At 38.4% G+C, this 18,302-nt stretch overlaps 2 protein-coding genes across 5 annotated transcripts in view; one reads left to right on the plus strand and one right to left on the minus strand.

Annotated features, from left to right (window-relative positions):
* Positions 1-12,253, plus strand: part of LOC109034910 (solute carrier family 35 member F3) — a 60,531-nt gene extending 48,278 nt beyond the window's left edge. For 2 of the 4 annotated variants that reach the window (XM_019048331.2, XM_019048327.2), the window contains 2 exons: positions 424-453; positions 8,413-12,253. In XM_019048331.2, the coding sequence (XP_018903876.1) occupies positions 424-453; positions 8,413-8,524 (142 nt within the window). In that variant the 3' untranslated portion in view covers positions 8,525-12,253. Of the gene's footprint in view, positions 1-423; positions 454-3,212; positions 3,287-8,412 lie in introns of all 4 variants that reach the window. The other 2 variants (XM_019048330.2, XM_019048329.2) reach the window with 2 other exon arrangements.
* Positions 12,254-12,374: 121 nt separating this feature from the next.
* On the minus strand, positions 12,375-16,044 carry LOC109034856 (E3 ubiquitin-protein ligase SIAH1A-like). The gene has a single exon (XM_072302793.1). The coding sequence runs from the start codon at positions 15,442-15,444 to the stop codon at positions 14,632-14,634; it is 813 nt and encodes a 270-aa protein (XP_072158894.1). The 5' UTR covers positions 15,445-16,044; the 3' UTR covers positions 12,375-14,631.
* Positions 16,045-18,302: the final 2,258 nt, after the last annotated feature.

Below are 18,302 nucleotides of genomic sequence, written 5' to 3' on the forward strand. Positions count from 1 at the left end.
GTACCTTTTTCTAGATTTTCGTCGTAAATAAAGTAGATTAAGCGTGATTTAGATCATACCTTGCCCTCCCCGTATGACAATTGATATCTGAGTTTAATCTTAGGTCTAATCAACTTTGTATGTTCCGAAGAGGCCAAGTTCACTAAGGTTGAGTAGTTTTGAAACGTAGCGCGAAAATAAAACCCATTGGCTTCCACATAGCACTATTACTTTTCCTGCTTAAATTAAAGGGAATAAAATCATCCCATAGTTTTATGTAAGACGTACGGTGGTTTGGTGGTTTTACAAGCGCGTGAAAACCTTTGCTTGTGTAACATCGTAAGGTCATAAGCACCTCATGAGGTACTCACAGAATATCTAACACACTATAATCGTATGTAATATGATGAGGCTCTCATGTTCTTTCTTTTTACAATTTTACAGAAACATCATTTTACTAACGCACAGTGCGCGGTAAGTCTATTTCCGGAAATCGTAAGCATGAATTAGAAATGGTGAACTGGGTTAAAAATACGATCGTTCTTCAGAATTTCTGTCCGATAAACATTTTCTTTTAAGATTTAACCTGATGATATACGTGAAGGCAACCAACTCGAAAATTTTTGATAATTTTAATGAAATTATATTCCAAAAGAAATAGAAGATAGAAATATGAACTAGTGACAATCGTGGGTACAAAAATGATTGACACGAAAGATGTTCAAGGACAGGATGACAGCAAAAAAACCCTGAATACCTAAGTATCTGAAAATGCATGTTTGTCATCAATTTTATGTGAACTTTTGAAACATGTTTTTCGGTTTTAAGCATGTTTTTAATGCCCGATGATTCCGTGATTACATTTTTTCCCACAAGTTTAGCATGTGACGTTAATGGATTTTAAACATCGTTACTTCTATATAACTATTGGACATTTTGCATTTGAATTCAGAGAACACTTAATGCAAATCAATATTTCAGTGTTACTTGCATATGCCTACGAGGATTTTTCATTTAATCTGACATCCTTTTCCCGAATATTTCACATGCAATACGATGATTTCAACAAGAGGAAAACAAGCAGCTTTGGTCAAGCGTAGAGTCCTCTTATAGAGAGAGTTGGAACAACGCGATTTATGGATGTCACAAACGGAATAATGATTACACAAATCAGGACGTTTTTTGTAATCTTTGATCAACCCATTCCCGAATTCCTATCTCCGTTTCCTCTCTCATTCCATTTGCTCCTTGCCGTACCCCCAATTTCCCGGTCCATTCCAGTTTATAAGCTTTGCAATTGGTGAAAATTTAATCTTTATTCCCGTTTGTGACACTGTGAAGGCCTAAAAACGGGAACCAATCAAAAATGGATTCGCATTGCTATACTACCAGTATAAAGGGACTCTAGTCAAAGGCTGCTTATTTCCTCTGGTTTAAATCAACAAATCCTTTTGTTGATGAAAAAAAAATAGGCGTTCATCCAATGTAGAAGAATTTGAGTTGCTTTGGAGTTATAAAATTTATATTTTAGATTTTTTTTGAAAAAAAAATAATATTATGTTTTATTCTATATCTATGGAATATAGAGTAATGAACATTGAACCACTTTCACGCACACAAAACCAACTAGTTTTCATAATAAGAAAAAAGCGGAAACCAGTTTCATATTTATACGGTATTTTTAAAAAATTAGGTTCGGCCTATAAAGGGGGAAAAATGGAGGGGTTTCTGGACTATCTAATTATGTTTGATCCCAGGAAATACAGTAGGTAGTCCTAGATCATGGTGGTGCGTTACCTATATGAAACGCGTAATCAACGACTAGTTGCTTATCTACAATGCAAATAGCACAACTATAAGAATCCATTACTACCTGCTTGATCTCCTGGAGGTCATACATAAAATCAGACAGTTTGGAAGCGTATCTTTATCCATGTAGCGTTCTTTAAAAAAAGAAATAAAAACTTCTCATAAAAAATTCTGACTGCACTAGAATGCGTGTGTGAAAATTTTCATCATATACAAATGAATAATGTGCAGGTTTTAAATGCGTTCAAAGAAACGAATGTCTGACACTTTTTACGAACAATACATTTTCCAATTGTAAATATATTCTTGACTTTAAATTAAATATTCCGATTCTCAGAAATCAAAAACTAAGGTTAAAGACCGTCGACAAATTACGTCAGGCACTATGACTCTCTTTCCTTCCCTAAGGTACTTGCAGACTCTTAGAAGTGTGCGTCAGGCTGAGTTTAACTCCATTTATTCTGGCAGCATTAGGAAACGAAATGTTGACCTTTTTTAAAAGTTAATTTTTTATTTAATTTTAGTTTCAATTTAAAAAAAAATTCTACCGGGATTCTCCCCTTGATTTTTCTTTTTATCTCCTCCCGCTTTCTAACTTTAGACGTTTGTATATCCTTTCGTCAAGTTTGACTTTAGGTGATTCTATGGACGCCATATTTTGTGTCAAAACGACATGCGATAGATCGTATCGATTGGTTCCATTTTTTCAGCTACTCGTCATTTCTCTCGAATTTTAAGATAGCAATTCTGTTGTCAGGAGACTAAAGAATTCACTTACCAGTTTTGACAAACAAATCAACCTAATAAAGGCGTGATTGTTTTAGAGAGAAAGTATCGCATTTGAGTACAGTTGCGATATCAGTATCGAATGCGATATTTTTCTTCTAAAAAAATCACGCCTTTATTAGGTTGATTTGTTTGTCAAAACTGGTAAGTGAATTCTTTAGTCTCTTGACAACAGAATTGCGATCTCAAAATTGGAGAAAAATGACGAGTAGCTGGAAAAATTGAACCAATTGATGCATGTCGTTCTGACACAAAATTTAGCGTCCATCGAATCACCTTAACTTCCTTCCTCCGTCATCAGGGCGTGTCAGAGACTCGCCACTCCCTACTCGTAGTTGCCTTACATAATTTGAGGACATCCTTACCTAATTAGTCGATTTCAGTCATTATGGCTTTCAGCACAATATAAAGTGAGCCCATGCTCAAAATCGATCAGACTCATTAAAAAATCTCTGTTCATCACGAATGAAATTAGTATTTCTATTGATGTATTGTATATATAATCCTTGGATAATCTTAATTGTTGATTTATATTCATGTATACACTAACTGTTATCACCCCTGTCTAGTTTCATAGTTAGTAAATTTGCTTGATGTTCATTTTGTTGCTTGCTGCCATTTATTGGTGTTTCGTTTAGTTATCTGAACCAACCTGCAGAGATACCTCTTCAGCCAATTCAATAAATTTAGTTAATCCTAAAAAAGAAATCAGGTAATCCATCAGTTTTTAATCGTATCGCTTTTTCACATCGCTTTATTTCCATTAAGCACAACGCCTGTTTGATATCTCAGTAGGTGATATCATGAGTTTGCGGGGCTAGTGACATTAAATGATGAATATCCGACTAATAGTTGAACTGCATTTTGCAATTTGGAACTATAAATTCTGGCTCTTCTGGAAAAACACTTATGTGCATAGGGAAATTAATGGCACATACGTTTTTTTTTTTAAACCGGGCTAGAATTTATAGTTCCAAATTGAAAATGTAGTCCAGTTGATTTAGAAGTTGAACACCGGAAGTTGGCCAATTGGGAACGATGTAGGTCGCGTTTAGTTGAGTAGGTAGCCCAACTCTGATTTGCAATACTCTCAAGATAATTGAGATCGAATACCATCGAGAGACTTACCCGGAGAGGGAGAGAGTAGGGATCATTTAGCAAATTTAAAAGGAGTCCAGGAGGGCATACTTGAAAACCGATGAATCAATTAAAATTGACAAATATTACTCAGTTTGTTTCATTTCTTTTTCAAAATAGTTCATTACAAACGTGAGACAGAGAAAAAGATGGACAAAAATAAATTATTAAATGTTCGGGACCCTCGCCGGAACAACATCAACATCTATAACGAGAGAGGCCTACCCAAGTAGCATTTTTCATCGGAACAATCGCGATACTTCGGAATTAAGTTGCAATTTGTTTACGATTTTTTGGCGATAGAATCGATAGGATCAGAAAATTCTGAGCAATTATCCTCGATCTTGTCGCAATTTTATCTCTGTATGATTGTGTTCGCTAAAATCGAAATTTAATTTATATTTTATCACGACCTTTTGTTCGATAACACCGCGATAAATCGCCGTCGATAAAATTGCGATTTCAATGCAAATTTATTTGATGAAATCGCAATTTATCGAAATTTTTTATTCAATCATGTTGCAATAAATTGACGTCGTCGATAAAATGGCCATACTTTCTCCGATCAAATCGCAACTTATCGCGATACTTTCTCTGATCAAATCGCAACTTATCGCGATACTTTCTCTGATCAAATCGCAACTAATCGCGATCACCGCTACTTGGGTAGTCTCGCGAAGAGACGAAGTCTTTTCTTTTGATAAGAACTTGGTGTGCGCAACAAAAGTATCTTTTTAAATTTACATTAGCACCAATTTAATCGGAATGATTAGCCGTTTTCTGGAGTTAAATCAAGTCAAGGAAGTTTTGCGTCTGCACTGCTATGCTTTGTTTTGTTCTTCGCAAGGAATTTTTATCTTTGCGTTTGCTGTAAAAAAGTGATTATAGTGCGCACAGTTTTCATTTTTATTCATTATTATTGTCTCGTTTGCCTTCGTTTGCTTGCGATACGTCTTCAACCAATATTTTTTCTGCGAGATCGGTTTTGAAATGTTTCTTCTGTAAAGCTCCCGGAGGACGATTGCTTGCAAAATTTTATGATCTTATGAAGGATTGAAAAATATTATAATAAAAAACTAAAGCTTTAATTCCTTGTTTTCCAAACACGCTGAACAGAAAATCGAATCACAATATTGGCTTCTTGTACCTAAGCATGTTCGCATTTTATTTTGCATCACTGTTTGATATGTAAATGATGTAATAATTGTGACAATCTACCTATGATTATTCACTGGAAGTTCCTATGGTTTATATTGAATCTATTTTGTTTTAACGATTAGTTTTTAGTCTACTTTTAATTTTGAGTGTCACATTAATAATTTTGCACGTTTATATGGGGAAAAAAGAAAAAAATGCTCAATAGGATATTTTTATGCGGATCAATTCAGAGGATATAAGATGAATTCACCTCTTTCTGCATGTCCAATCTATCAATATCTGAATCTTGATCTATGCTTAGAGTGATGATAATTTCATACCACGTTTACTGACTTTCAGTCGTACCGTTGTTCTACATTTTTCTGATGACTCTAGCCATCCCGTTTAGAATAGGCACGTTCTGTTGTGTGGTAGTTTGGTGCAATGACACATTCTGATGTGACAAGGAAGAACGCCGCATAAACATTCGTACGTTACCAAATTTCTCCCCATAAAGTAAAGCTATGCATATATAACCTCAGGGCCGGATTACGGGGGTGGTTACATGGGCCGCGGCCCATGGCGGCAAATTTAGGGGGCGGCAAATTTTGCAATTTTTTTAAATGTAGGTATAAAAAAAATCGGATTCAGAAAAAAAATTAACATGAGAAAAGGGGACAAAATTTCTCTTTCCTGAGAGTATAGTAATTTTTAATTTTATTGTTATTCGGTGATAAAAGAGACAGTATCTTTAATTAGTCGAGTTAAGAGAGGCTCTAAACACGCAATTTGGCCTGGAGATCAGCGCAAAGAGGAATGATGACGAGGACTTGAGATGAAAAGGACAAGCCCTCGGCACGGCACGGCGGTCGACATGTAACACATATTAGCGCCTACAAGACTGCATGAATACTTCACCCATTACGTCAAACACAGTGCGGTCAGGAGCGGTGAGCGGTTGGCGTGAAACGTGTGGCGCCTACAAGACTGCAGGAATACTTCACGCATTGCGCCAAACACAGTGCGATTAGCCCGAAGCAGCGGCAGAAGTTCAAATTATTAAACCACATTTATGTTTGTTCTTTCAATTTTTTGGTTAATTCCTTATAAATGGAGGACCTTGTCTACTACACAGAGATATGTTTACGGAACTTAACTTTCGCGCAAAGTTCCGTGAAATTTTGCTAGGAGGGTTGACAGGGCTTTCGCAAAAAATGTATTCAACACGAGTAGGTAAACGCATCTTATGCACCCCTCCCCCTCCGGCACGTTCACTTGATGGTTTTTATTGATGTTTCAAAATGAACGAGAAGGGGGCGGCAAAATACAGGCGGCCCATGGGCGGCAAGTAGGTAAATCCGGCCCTGTTTAACCTGGTAATATTCAGATACTTTGGATCAAATTACAAACGAAATCCTTCGAAAAAATTTGAGAAAGAAATATTTACAAGTTCCCTCCGAATATTCGTGTTACATCAGAAGAAGTTCGGCAGTTTAAATGGCGTCCTTCCTTAGCACGGCAATATGTATTGTTGTGAGTATACTCTGCGAGGTCTGGGAGTGTAGATTCAGGTAAATGAAGAATGAAATTTTCCACGTCCGTTTTCAAGAAATATGTCATTGCACCACCAATCCATATGTTGCACACAAGAGATGCAAATAGACGAAGGGACTTTTTAAAGGTAAAATCACGAATAGCAATTAATTCACTCGTCAGAAAGATTTGGAATATATTTTACATATACTAGGGTTGGAATTTCTTAAAATTAAGAGACTACCCCCCTTGTGACATGGGTTCTGCCATGCATGTACACTTATGAGTATTAGGGCGAAGGTCACAATGTTGATAGTTCCTTTTCATTTAAATTGGTTCGTCAAATAGTTGAGGTGGATCTTTAGCACAGTGAAGAACGATTCGATTATCGATAGACCAATTGGATTTTTGGAAATGTCTTTAGAATTTATTCCGAGGGTCAAATTACGCTGGAGTCCATCAGGTATTTGTATAAATAAAATTTGACCAGGAAAATGTCTGAAATAACTCTGAAGGTACCTACATTACGAGTGGATATCGAAAAATATTTTGCCTTCGGATTTGTTATATTTACTCAGTACACTCTACTTCAAATCGTTTCTTGGTCAAATTTTGAACAAAAAAGTATGCTTGCGCACTGGATGCCCATGTAGCAGAGTTTCCAAAAATAGGAATTCGATCATGATAAATGGCAATTAAGAAGCTTTTAAAAATTAAAAAATTAGGTGGTGAAAATAGTCTAAAAGAGTTGTCAAAAGTAGCGGTCCCATAGCGATAAATCGCAATTAAATAGCTATTTCGTATTCAAAAATCAAACATGACTATTTATAGCAAGTTAGTATTTCACATCGATGGTGAAACTGCAGAAATGCGTATTTCGGTTTTCGGCGTTGCAGAACTCCTATCATATTTTATATTCTACATCGAAAACTACTAAACGTCATTTCTTGAAAATTCCGGTGATTTTTCCTCTCCATTATAATAATACTCTAAAACTTTTCAAGGCATGGTCTATGTTCGGTCTCCTTTCAAAAAATGAAACGGGGGCGGACATTTTGAAACACCACAATCGAGAATGCATTTTTGCAGTTGCACCATCGACACATACATTAAAAGTGTTATTCAGTAGAAGTTTCATGACAATAAATAGAGAGTAAATTCACCATAAATGGACGTATTTCTGCCAAACAGAACTATGCGTGTATTAAGACATGAGCCCTGAGACCCATTAGAATATATGCATAGCAGGGCTCACGTCATAATGCACATAGTTCCGTTTGGCAGAAATACGTCCAAATAGCTCGTTTATTACTATCAATCATGAGATTGAATAGGTCTCAAGGGGTCAAGCGCTAGATATGAAAATACGAAAAAAAATTAAAATAAAATAAAATTAAACACCAGTAGAAACTGTACGAACCAACCCGTTTTTTAATTAATAAAGTGATTAATTAATTTATCGCTTTAATATTTTAAAGCTCTGAGATTTAGAAGGGGCCAATTAAAACGATTATTCCCATTTTTCTCGAATTCTCATTATAATTGGTGCTTGTCTCTTTTGTAACTGACTGATTCAATTGCGTTTCACACAATGGAGAAGACACCCCCCTGGCTCAGAGACTTTAACGCAGGAGTACAAAAGTTGAACGCGTGATGCAAATATTTCGACTTCCATTGTGATAAAATTGCACATCGACAAAATGAAGGAGAATCTCTTCTCGGCTGATTCAAAGACCTTAACGCAGGAGTAGAAAAGTTGAATGGGCTAATTGTAAGACTCAAGAGCCGAGAGCGAGACTAGACATCAGGTTGCACCGCAAGCTCGGCGAGATGGGCGCTTGAGCCCTTTTGTAATTGACCGATTCAATTCTGCTACATGGGTAGAAAATTCTGAAAAAATGTCCTAGAATCCAGAACTTTTCGTTCGATCGATCGAACATCAAATCGTTCTCCAAATTGCTACCTTAAAGTAAGGGATCTCTTGATCACATTTGCACATTTGCTTTGATCCCCGATTTACGCTATTTTCAGGTGGAGTCGGAATAGACGAAACGCTCAGTCAGCGCATACGAGAACGGACATCGACTACCGGACCGGCTACATCAGGTCCCATCTCCGGTCACCTTCCGGTAGAGTGAGGTGACTCCTTTCGGTCGGGTGTTGCGCATTTTAACTTACGGATATTCATAGAGGCCAATGATAAACGTTTACGGATAGAATAATCATAAGGACATATCTAGCTTTAATTTTCCCTCGGTGTTACATTATCCTTTCTTTTCTTTCTTCGATTTTGAGAAAAAAGCTGGCGACTGGAACCATTGCGGTTGCAGCATAGATCGTATTCGATACATCAAACGGGTGAGATTGTATCGATATCGATTGGTTCAAAACATTAATATATCAACAGTCAATTGAGTAATCTGACGGAACGGGGTTTTTTGTGATGGATTTTCATTTCGTATGAGCACTGATTGGCCAAGAGAAGTAAAATTGCCACGAAATCTCTCGTTTTCAGCTTTTCTGACAAATATCTTATTGTTTTGAACCAAACGATACATCGAACCACTATCGAATACGATCCATTAAAAGAGAGTGGACCTTTGGGCAATGTATGAATTAAAACAAGTCGCAACATGCTCTTTTCAACATTTTACTGGGAAAATGAGTCACACATCGGAAACTCCTGAAATCGACGTATGAAGTGGATATGAGGGTTCACGATTATTAACATTGATTAGATGACAAAAATACAAATGTAATGCGTTAAGCAAAAACGAAGCAAGTCACAGGAACCATTTCGAAATTTCATCGAACAATTTTATTTTTTACATGAGAACGATTGTGCATGGATTTTTTTGAAAATGCACACCTCTCCTCTTCAGTAAAAATTTCAGAGGATTTCCTTCATACCACAGAAAAAAATCCCGTGGAATTTTCCGAAGAATTTACATAACAGTTCTAATGTATAAAAAAAAAAAAATTAAAAAAACATATCATTCGATGAAATTTGGCAATGGCTGGTGTGAACTGGTTCCTTTCTGTTTAGTGTGGTCCAGATGAAGTTATTTGGGCGTAGGTATCTAACTTCCATTTGATGTCTGTTGAAAATACTTGATCGTATCTCGTGCAGGGGTTAATTTCTAACATCACATTGGATGAATTGTTCCTGCGTTATTTTTTGAAGAGAGAGCATGTAACGCTTTTTCCTGATTCAAGCCTTGTCTAGCGGTCCATTATGTCGAGTCGTTGTCGCAGGTAACACAGGCGTACCTATGTGCCACCTCACTCTTTTCCAATTATGGTGGATTGAAGAAAATCCAAAAATCATAATGTAAGTCTCAGCTATAGGTAAACGAAGATAAAGTTTCATCTGCGGCTACTTTAAGACAAAAAAGATGTGAAAGAATCAGCCTCCAGCCTTCCGTAAAACACAGAGGCATTAGGACACATTATACTAAGGTTCTCCATGGATGCAAATATCTTTTCAAATTGAGTGTTGTCATTCAAATGCAGTTTTCGTATTCCTGTACACTCAGAGCTATGCTTCACACCCAAACTCGTTAAAAGAGTTTTCTTTAAATGTTTGTATACAAGTAACATTCCGATGAGAAAAGAGCGATGAATCTGATTTATTTTAGAGGCGTACTTTCATAACGAATTGGGGAGAGTCAAGTAAACTAAATTGTTATGTGTACAACGATTTGATAGTTTATTTTAAGAGCAATTAGTTCAATTTGTTATTTACTTATACGTATTTAATTATTTTATGTGTACTTTTCGTCGACACTTTCGTACCTACTACTGACCTTAACTAATTTCGTTACCAAAAGATGTGTAGATGTTTTCTACTTTCCCTATTTTGATTCCTTTTATGAATGTTCATTTTACTGCAAAATAGTTTTAATTCTGAGGTTTTGTCTCCTTTTTCTACAAGTGGCTCGAATGCCTTGTAGCCGATCAAAAAATGCGTGAGGGATTATGTCACAGAATACAACTTTGTCATACTTAGGTATATTGAAAAAATTGCAGAGGAAGGTCACAGAGAACCTTAAAGAATGGTAAGGAGTTTTTAGTATTATGGTGCAATTTCCAAAACCCATATCTCGATAGCGTCTTATTAAAATTTCCACGCAGACGTTACATTTTAAAAATAGGACCTAATTTCATTATTCGGAAAAATTTTGCTGAAGGATTTTGACAAGAAATGGACGGGGTAACTCGCCTTTTACGAAGGGCCAATTATGTCTCTCTTTGTTGGGGAAAATATACTTGAAAAATCAAATGAACGGATTATTAAAAAGAAATTCTATTATCATTCCTTTAAAAAAACAACCAAAATGTATAGGGTGAAAATCACAAATTTGGAAGTATTACGCTGTAAGGAACGTGTCCACGGTTGTTCCTTAAACTTCAAGGCTCCTTTAACCATTTTATTTTTGAAGATCTAAAAAGGCCTCGAAGTTAAAAAGATGAAAGTAAATACGGCTCTAAGAATAAAGGCTTAGTTCAAGGTCCTTCTTCTAAATCCTGGGTTCCATAGGCGTGATCCGCTGAAGTTCTAAAAATCTATTCGAAAATTCAATTAGAAAAGGTTAATCAAAGGCGTTGCCTTCGTAAATTGGACGTATTTCTGCCAAACGGAACTATGTGCATTGTGACGCGAGACCTGTAATGTTATGGGTCTCAGGGCTCATGTCTTAATGTACATAGTTCCGTTTGATAGAAATCTGTCCAATTGTACATAGAAAAAAACCATGACGCACCAAGATGTGTGAATGATTATCTTCTTAGTTTGAACATTTTCATCAAGTAATCTCTGCGTAGCAGGTGGCACAGGCACAGTGTCTCTCTGGCAAATGAAGTAACAAACGGTGTAAGAAACATAATGATGGACATTGAGAAATGCGGTTTTTCAATTTCAGCATCGATAAACATCGATAGTTCGAAGCCGAAGCTTCTGCCTACTGCGGTAACGATTTTCGTCCAAGTTACAAAACTAAAAACACTGTTTTTACCGATAGGCCAAGTAGGTAAATATATAAGCTGTGATAATTATTTTTTAATATCTTTTTTGTGCAACCATAATTAAACTGAAAAAGTAGAAACCCTTATAATAACCTGACGTCCTAACCAAGGGTAACTTTTCAATGTTTCATTTACTAACCAGTTTTTAAATGTTTTTGGAAAACAGTAAAACTTTTTCTGCACTTGCAATGATGAATTATTATTAATATTGTAGATTTTGTACAAATTAGTGCATCTCCACTTGATTCAGTCACCAACACCTTCAATTTTTTAGACAATTTACCTTTTGTCTTTTGAAATGGTAACCAGAATTTTCTGTTTCTTCAGTGATGAATCATTTGAATTTTAGATTTTGTACATGTCACATCATCTATCTTGAGCTGGTCACAAGAAAACCTTATGTACTTTTTTGGAAAATATTAATTTGTAAAAATTTTAAAGGCACTTGAACCTTTCCAAACTCTTAGGATTATTTTAAGGGCGATTGTCAAGTTTTTTCATCCCTTCAACAAACTCTTGATATTTTCTCTCCCATTGTCTCAACTTTGAAATTAAGATTTCAGAAAAATGTAAAAAATAATACACAGACAAATGTCCATTGACTTTCATTTAACTTTGCTGGAGAGTTCTTTTCCAGTATGGATTCGATGAGAGTGTTTCTAGATTTTCTGTCAAATAATTTCTTTGTCGTCTAACATTTCCCTCAGTGAGGTCTGATATTAGACTCTGTAAAATTTTAAGTGAGTTTTTTTCTAATTTAGAGTGATATCAATGGAGATATTGGATTGAAATACCTCTGTGAAAGAAAAATCAATAAAGAAATTTGTTAAAATCTGGTTTGGAATAATTTGACTTCCTCACGATCATTATAAATAATTCATTAGATATGCAATAAAAATTCATATATACTGAACATGCATGAACATTTCACAGCAGTTGAGGCAGTTTTAAGCATGAAAAGTGCACTACACTATCAAAAATTGTTTCATTTTGAATTATATGCCACCTATGTATGATTTCGCTGGGCGTTCCCTACGTCTCCTTCCAGGAGGAACCCAATTTAGTACCTTCCTAGCATAGAGAAAAAAAGGAGGTGTTTGCATCTTGAGGATTGTGTACTCTGTGACGTAGGTCGGTACAACCTGGTCAGCAAAATCCGGAATTCGAAGTATGAAATACGGACCATAACTTCCGATTTTTTTGCTTGAATCAATTCATGATATAATTTCAAACACTTTATGTAGATAACATTTTTTCCATAAACTACACCATTTCCAAGAAAATCGATGATAAAAGTCGCCCTACCGACCTACGTCATCAAAAAAATTCCAAGATGCCCGAAATTCAAACACCTCCTTTTTTTCTCTATGCCTTCCTAGGCAATCATTGATCCGCCACTCGTTGATCATGACCATATCAGAAAGATGTTCGGTCATAATTTCATGAAAGATGTCGTGATCGGCGTTCATTATCTCACGCACTCTTCCGTTCCTTGCGTGATCCTCTTTCGATATTCCGGTTATTCCTCGCCAGGAATCCATTTCTCTAAAGATTATTACGGCAACACGGAGGAGATAGGCTTTGAAAACTCTTGCGAAATAATTTCCATCTCACGGAAAAGGAAAAAGAAAAATAAGCACGGTAGAGGATGCGTGTTGATAACGGCGCAGAGATACAACTATTCGTGCTTGATGGATGTTTGTGTTGCATCTGCGAAATTGAAGGCGCGATGGCGCGGGCGCGAACTCGCGATACGCCGCTCTATGCTCCAATTAGGTGTCACCATGTATCACTCATTTTGATTTTGTCGTGATAGCGAGGAGAGTAGTAAATGTAAAATGTTCGAAATCGAGTTTCCTTCTAAATTCGTATAATCTCTTTTAGATGAAATAGCTAAAACAGCAAAATTCATCTTAATTGTATGAACGAGACACATCGACGAAGTAAGTCGGCAATCGCATAACTCGTTTGCGGTGCCTGAAAATCTCCGCCTCTATGTTCTTTTTTAAAGGAGAGCGAATTGACATCATTCCGTGAAGTTTTGGCAGAATTTCCATCGCACAAAGAAGAAAAATCACGGCAGTTTTAAAGAATTGCCGTTGAGTAGTTTTCCGTTCAAGAAATGAGGTATGACAGGAAGTCTGCGACGTCGCAAACCGAGTCATGTGATTGCTGACTTACACCGTCGATATGAGAAAGCCGTAAGTGCGAAAAAAATTACTTAGTTTTAAGCGAAACGGCCGTAAGTGACATTATTCCTGCAGAGAGCCAATGAAAACAGTGCTTTTCAGTAAAGAGCCACCTTTTTCTGCCAATTTCTACCCTAAAAATGTGTTTGATGTGTGTCCAAAACGCAACCACGAAAATATGCACTTACGGCTGTCTCGCCTAACACTAGCCTAATGTGAAAATGAATAATACCATCATTATGTGATCGAAATAAAATCGGTCGATTTTTAATCATCCAAACGATCTCCAAGAGTCTCTCAGATAATTAGTGGCAATTTGACCAAGGACGGATGCTCCTTTCAATAAAATTTTCCGGTCTGATGCTTCGGAGCCTGTTTTCTCAATACTTCATTTTTGCACTTACCGCTGTCTTCGCTATCACGGCAGCACAGGTTCACCCCGGGGCTACCACCCCCTAAATCCGGCGCTGGAATCTACTGCGTTTTCATATATTGAACTCCGCATGATGCGAACCACACGTTATTTCAACTCGCACTGAATGGGACATATTATACACTGGGAGGAAATGTGAACTTCACTAAGATCAGTCTCCTTTAAAATTTTCGTAATGGTTCTCTGACTAATCTGAAGTTTCTAAGTCGAGAACGATTATGAGCCATTTTAACCTGACTTTTCCTAATTCTCAAATCTGCGGGCCGATTATTGAAACTGATGGACAAAGCGATAGACAAAGAAGACATAGGAAGTATGGAGCGATCCTATTGGTTGGCATGGTTGGTTCTCATAGACTAAGGAAGAAAATGATGGACTAACTGTCGGGTCTTCAGTGGGTTGCCGTTAGTTTGTCTATTATCTACCTCCTATGTCCATTGCCACCACCTGCTTCCACCAATAGGATCCCTCCACATCCCTTTTGTCGTCTTTGTCTATAGCTTTGTCGATAAGTTTCAACAATCGACCCGCTGATAGCAATTGAGCATATTCAACGATCATGAGAGGTTATTGAGAACAAAATTTGCAGCACGAACAGACGATTTACACGGTTCCACGATCGGCTCGATTTATATTTTTCGACTTACGCCGCTGTATGGACAGTTTCCCACTCAACACGCCGTCAACGATGAAAGACTTGAGAGCGCCGTGCATTAACGAGAAACTAGAGTTGCTCCGAGCGAACACCATCTCGTCATCAGGGTGAGTCCGGCTGCAGAATACCACGCTGAATTTCTTGTCTGCCGAGAAAAATTCCAAGGAATAGTCGAAATTCTCGGCACTGGCCGGCGCGCCGAACGTCTGGACAGCGGCGATGCAGCAGCGCTCGTGCGGATAATTTCGGAAGCGGAAGAAGAAAGACCTGCCGAAAGCGGAAATGGCCCTAACCTCGTTCATGACGTGGCCCAGCACGAAGTTCCGGAAACGAATCGTGAATTGCTCCCCGATCCAGAGCTTTCGAGGGTGTCGGACGCGGAAATGCGGAAGAAGCTCGGAGGACCTGCCTGTCCACCTGCAGCGGAACTCGGCGCACCTGGATTTCCGGAAGTCGCAGTCGCGGACGTGTTTCCGGTGTGACGTCAGAGGGTGCACCTGGTCGCAGCCGTCTTCGCTGAACGGGCAGGGGTACGGAAAAGCGGTTAGGAAATTGTCCAGAAGCGTCTGCTTGCCCGCGCTGAAGAGCGACTTGCAAAGAGGACACTCGGTGACACTGTGTAAACAGCTGTTGCAAACGGCGTGGCCATAGCGGCACACTTTGACGGGGGGACTCACCAGATCGTAGCAAACGGGACACTTCATTAGCTCCCTTATCTCGGCGTAATATCGTTTCAGCTCTTTGCCCGTCAGTTTTGGCATCCTGGATATCACGCTCGATTTTACCTATTGTGAAATTTGAACAATACGGGGAATTTTTCTTCGGCATTCAGAACGTCTGGTCATTTTTTTACGGATCAGTGGAGGAGGTTATCTCTCTCCGTGACATCAAAGCAGTGCTGCCATTTTATTTTATCAAAAGATTTTGGAATAATTCCGATTTCCGGAAACATATTCCGATTTGCCAAAGTTCCGAGATAAATTCCGAAATACGCCCGGATTTAGTTCCGAGGATCGTCAAATTTGATCAAAACGTCCCTACATTTGATCAAATAAATGGCCACACTGGCGAAAAACCGAAAATTTCGAGGACATTCTGAAAATAGCTGAAAATTCCGGGGATTCAGAAGATTCCGGGAAAAGATCCGAATTCCGGAATTAATTCCGGGAAATGGCAGCATTGCATCAAAGATCGAATTTTAAAATTTGAACTTGTAAACTGCAATAACCATAGTTTCGCCCCTCGGTTCCTACAAACTTGTATATTGCTCTGAAAGGGCCGATCAAGTATAACGTAAAGCACTTGTTCCGATATTTTTACCCCCTCCCCCTTGTAACGCACCCGCAACGCAGCCCTACATCCCCCTTTGAATTTCGGGACGCCGGCATAATCCTTCCAATTTAAAAAAAAAAAAAAAAAAAAAAAAAAAAAAAAAAAAAAAAAAAAACTGAGAAATGAGAAGTCGTTTTTTTAGAGATTTCGCTGAATACGACGCGACGCGACGCGACGCGCAGAAGAGGATCTAGTCAATGAGAGAGGTCGGACATGAAATTTTCGACTAAAAATGAAGATTTTGATGTCTATTTCGTCACATTTTAAATTTCGAGGGGTGCTTCCAGAAGGAAGTTTTACGAGGAAACCAATGAAACCACTTTTAGAACCTCAAAGTTTTGTTCAAACGGAGTTAAAAGCTTTTAAAGTTTCTACATTTTTTCCGACCTCTCCTATTGACTCGATCCACTGTTCGACGCGACGGGAAGAAATGAACCAAAGATTCATTCGGGAAGGACGATATTTTCCATTCCCCCCCCCCCCTGGCTCGTATTTGTTACGTAACGCTGGGTTTGAGCCCCCCTCCCCCCTTGTAACGCTCCGTAACGCTGATTCAAACCCCCTCCCCTCTAAGTGTGTTATGTAATACTTGAACGACCCCCAATATAAAGTTTGAACCCCTTGGGGGTTAGGCTTCTTGGATGCCAAGGGGGGCAGCCCCTGGGGTTTGAGCTTCTTGGATGCCACGGGGGAGCCCCGAGGGTAGGGTTGCGTGGTTGTCAAGTTGGACACCCCCTGGGGGTTGGTTTCCTTGGATGTCAGGTGAAGCACCCCTGGTGGTTGGGCTCCTTGTATGCGAAGGAGGATAGCCCCTAGGGGTTGGGCTTCTTGGATGCCATGTGGGACAGCCTCGGGGGGTTGGGCTTCTCGGATGCCTTGTGGGGCACCCTCAGAGATTTTGTTCCTTAATGCTGTAATTCGTACCCTGTTGCCTGGGCCAATGATTTGCCTTCAATAAGCCGGCTATGCAAAATGATTGTCGTAATGCACGAATAGTGGTATCAGAATTTCGCATTAAGATTACGCAGTAGGTTGAAGGCGCTCTTCTGTATCGTATCCGAGTGGTCCTGTAGAATGGCGTTGACCAAAAATGCTCAGGACACACGTGGAGTTTTCATAAATGGAACACCGTGACCTTCTGACCCACAGACGTGTCGCCATAATAATCTTACAAAAACAAAATAAAAAAAATAAAAAAATGAAGGCATTACATTTAATTTTAGGTTCTTATGACATTAGCGCGTTTAAAGAAAGTCACGAATTCCATGAAGAGAGGGTTTGTAAAGATACACCTTGAGTTTTGTTCGTGATATGGTCGGTGTACTTTTCCTAACGGCTATCAACCACCAGGAATAATTGTTTACCTATGGCCGTAAAGAGCTGAATAACGGTCTACCAATCATTGACCGATAGAAAAGAGGCACATCTTTCCGATACTAAAAATATATGAAGGGAGCAGTTACTCTCCCTTTACAGGCACTTTAGTCAAAGTGAGTGCCGAGTGTAGAATGCTAAGTCGAAAAGTCCCTACACACAAGCCTAATTTTCTAGCGTATGCTTTACTTTTTCAGAAGCTATAAAGATGCCAGTTGAAGTATCTGTGGATCTAGGAGCACGCAACTATTCGCAAACGTAATCTCTCATGGGTAAACAGGTATCGGTACAATCATTCAACGCACCAACGTTTTTTCGAACTTGCATATTTTTGGAGACTTAAATGCAGAGTCAGAAAAGTAGATGGATGCGTAAGAACATCGGTGATGGGCTTTACCAGACACAAATGATAGCCATTGACACTGGAATTTCCTCCTGCATTTTTATTTTTATTTCATGAAATTATTTAATCAGAGTAACACATTTTGTGTGATATTCACATATTGCCTAAGGAGCAAAAATGAAGGCGAACTTTGGATGGGCGATCCCTATCAAAGGCGGGCAACCTCATTTATCGGTTCCCTCTTAGAGCAATAAAAATGTGTGTTCTGAATCGAATGCGAGGTTTTGTTTTTCCAAACATTATTCTGATTTCATTCCTCTAAATTTTGCCAAGTTTTGGGTTTAGAATGATGCGCAGGGGCTATCGTCCTTTTTTTTGCTAAAAATTCAAAATCTGCCGAGATTTTTGACCTAATCGATGCAATACATCGCATGCCAGTTCGACCACGTCACTAGAGCTTGACGTTATGTAGCCGAATGCCGAGAACAAAAGGGCGAAAAAAACCCAGGAGAAAGAGAAGGGTTTCTTCTTCTTCACCTTTTTTTTTCACGGAAAGACAAAACCACGTGA

Source organism: Bemisia tabaci, chromosome 7, assembly GCF_918797505.1.
Source record: "Bemisia tabaci chromosome 7, PGI_BMITA_v3".
NCBI classification, from domain to species: Eukaryota; Metazoa; Arthropoda; class Insecta; order Hemiptera; family Aleyrodidae; genus Bemisia; species Bemisia tabaci.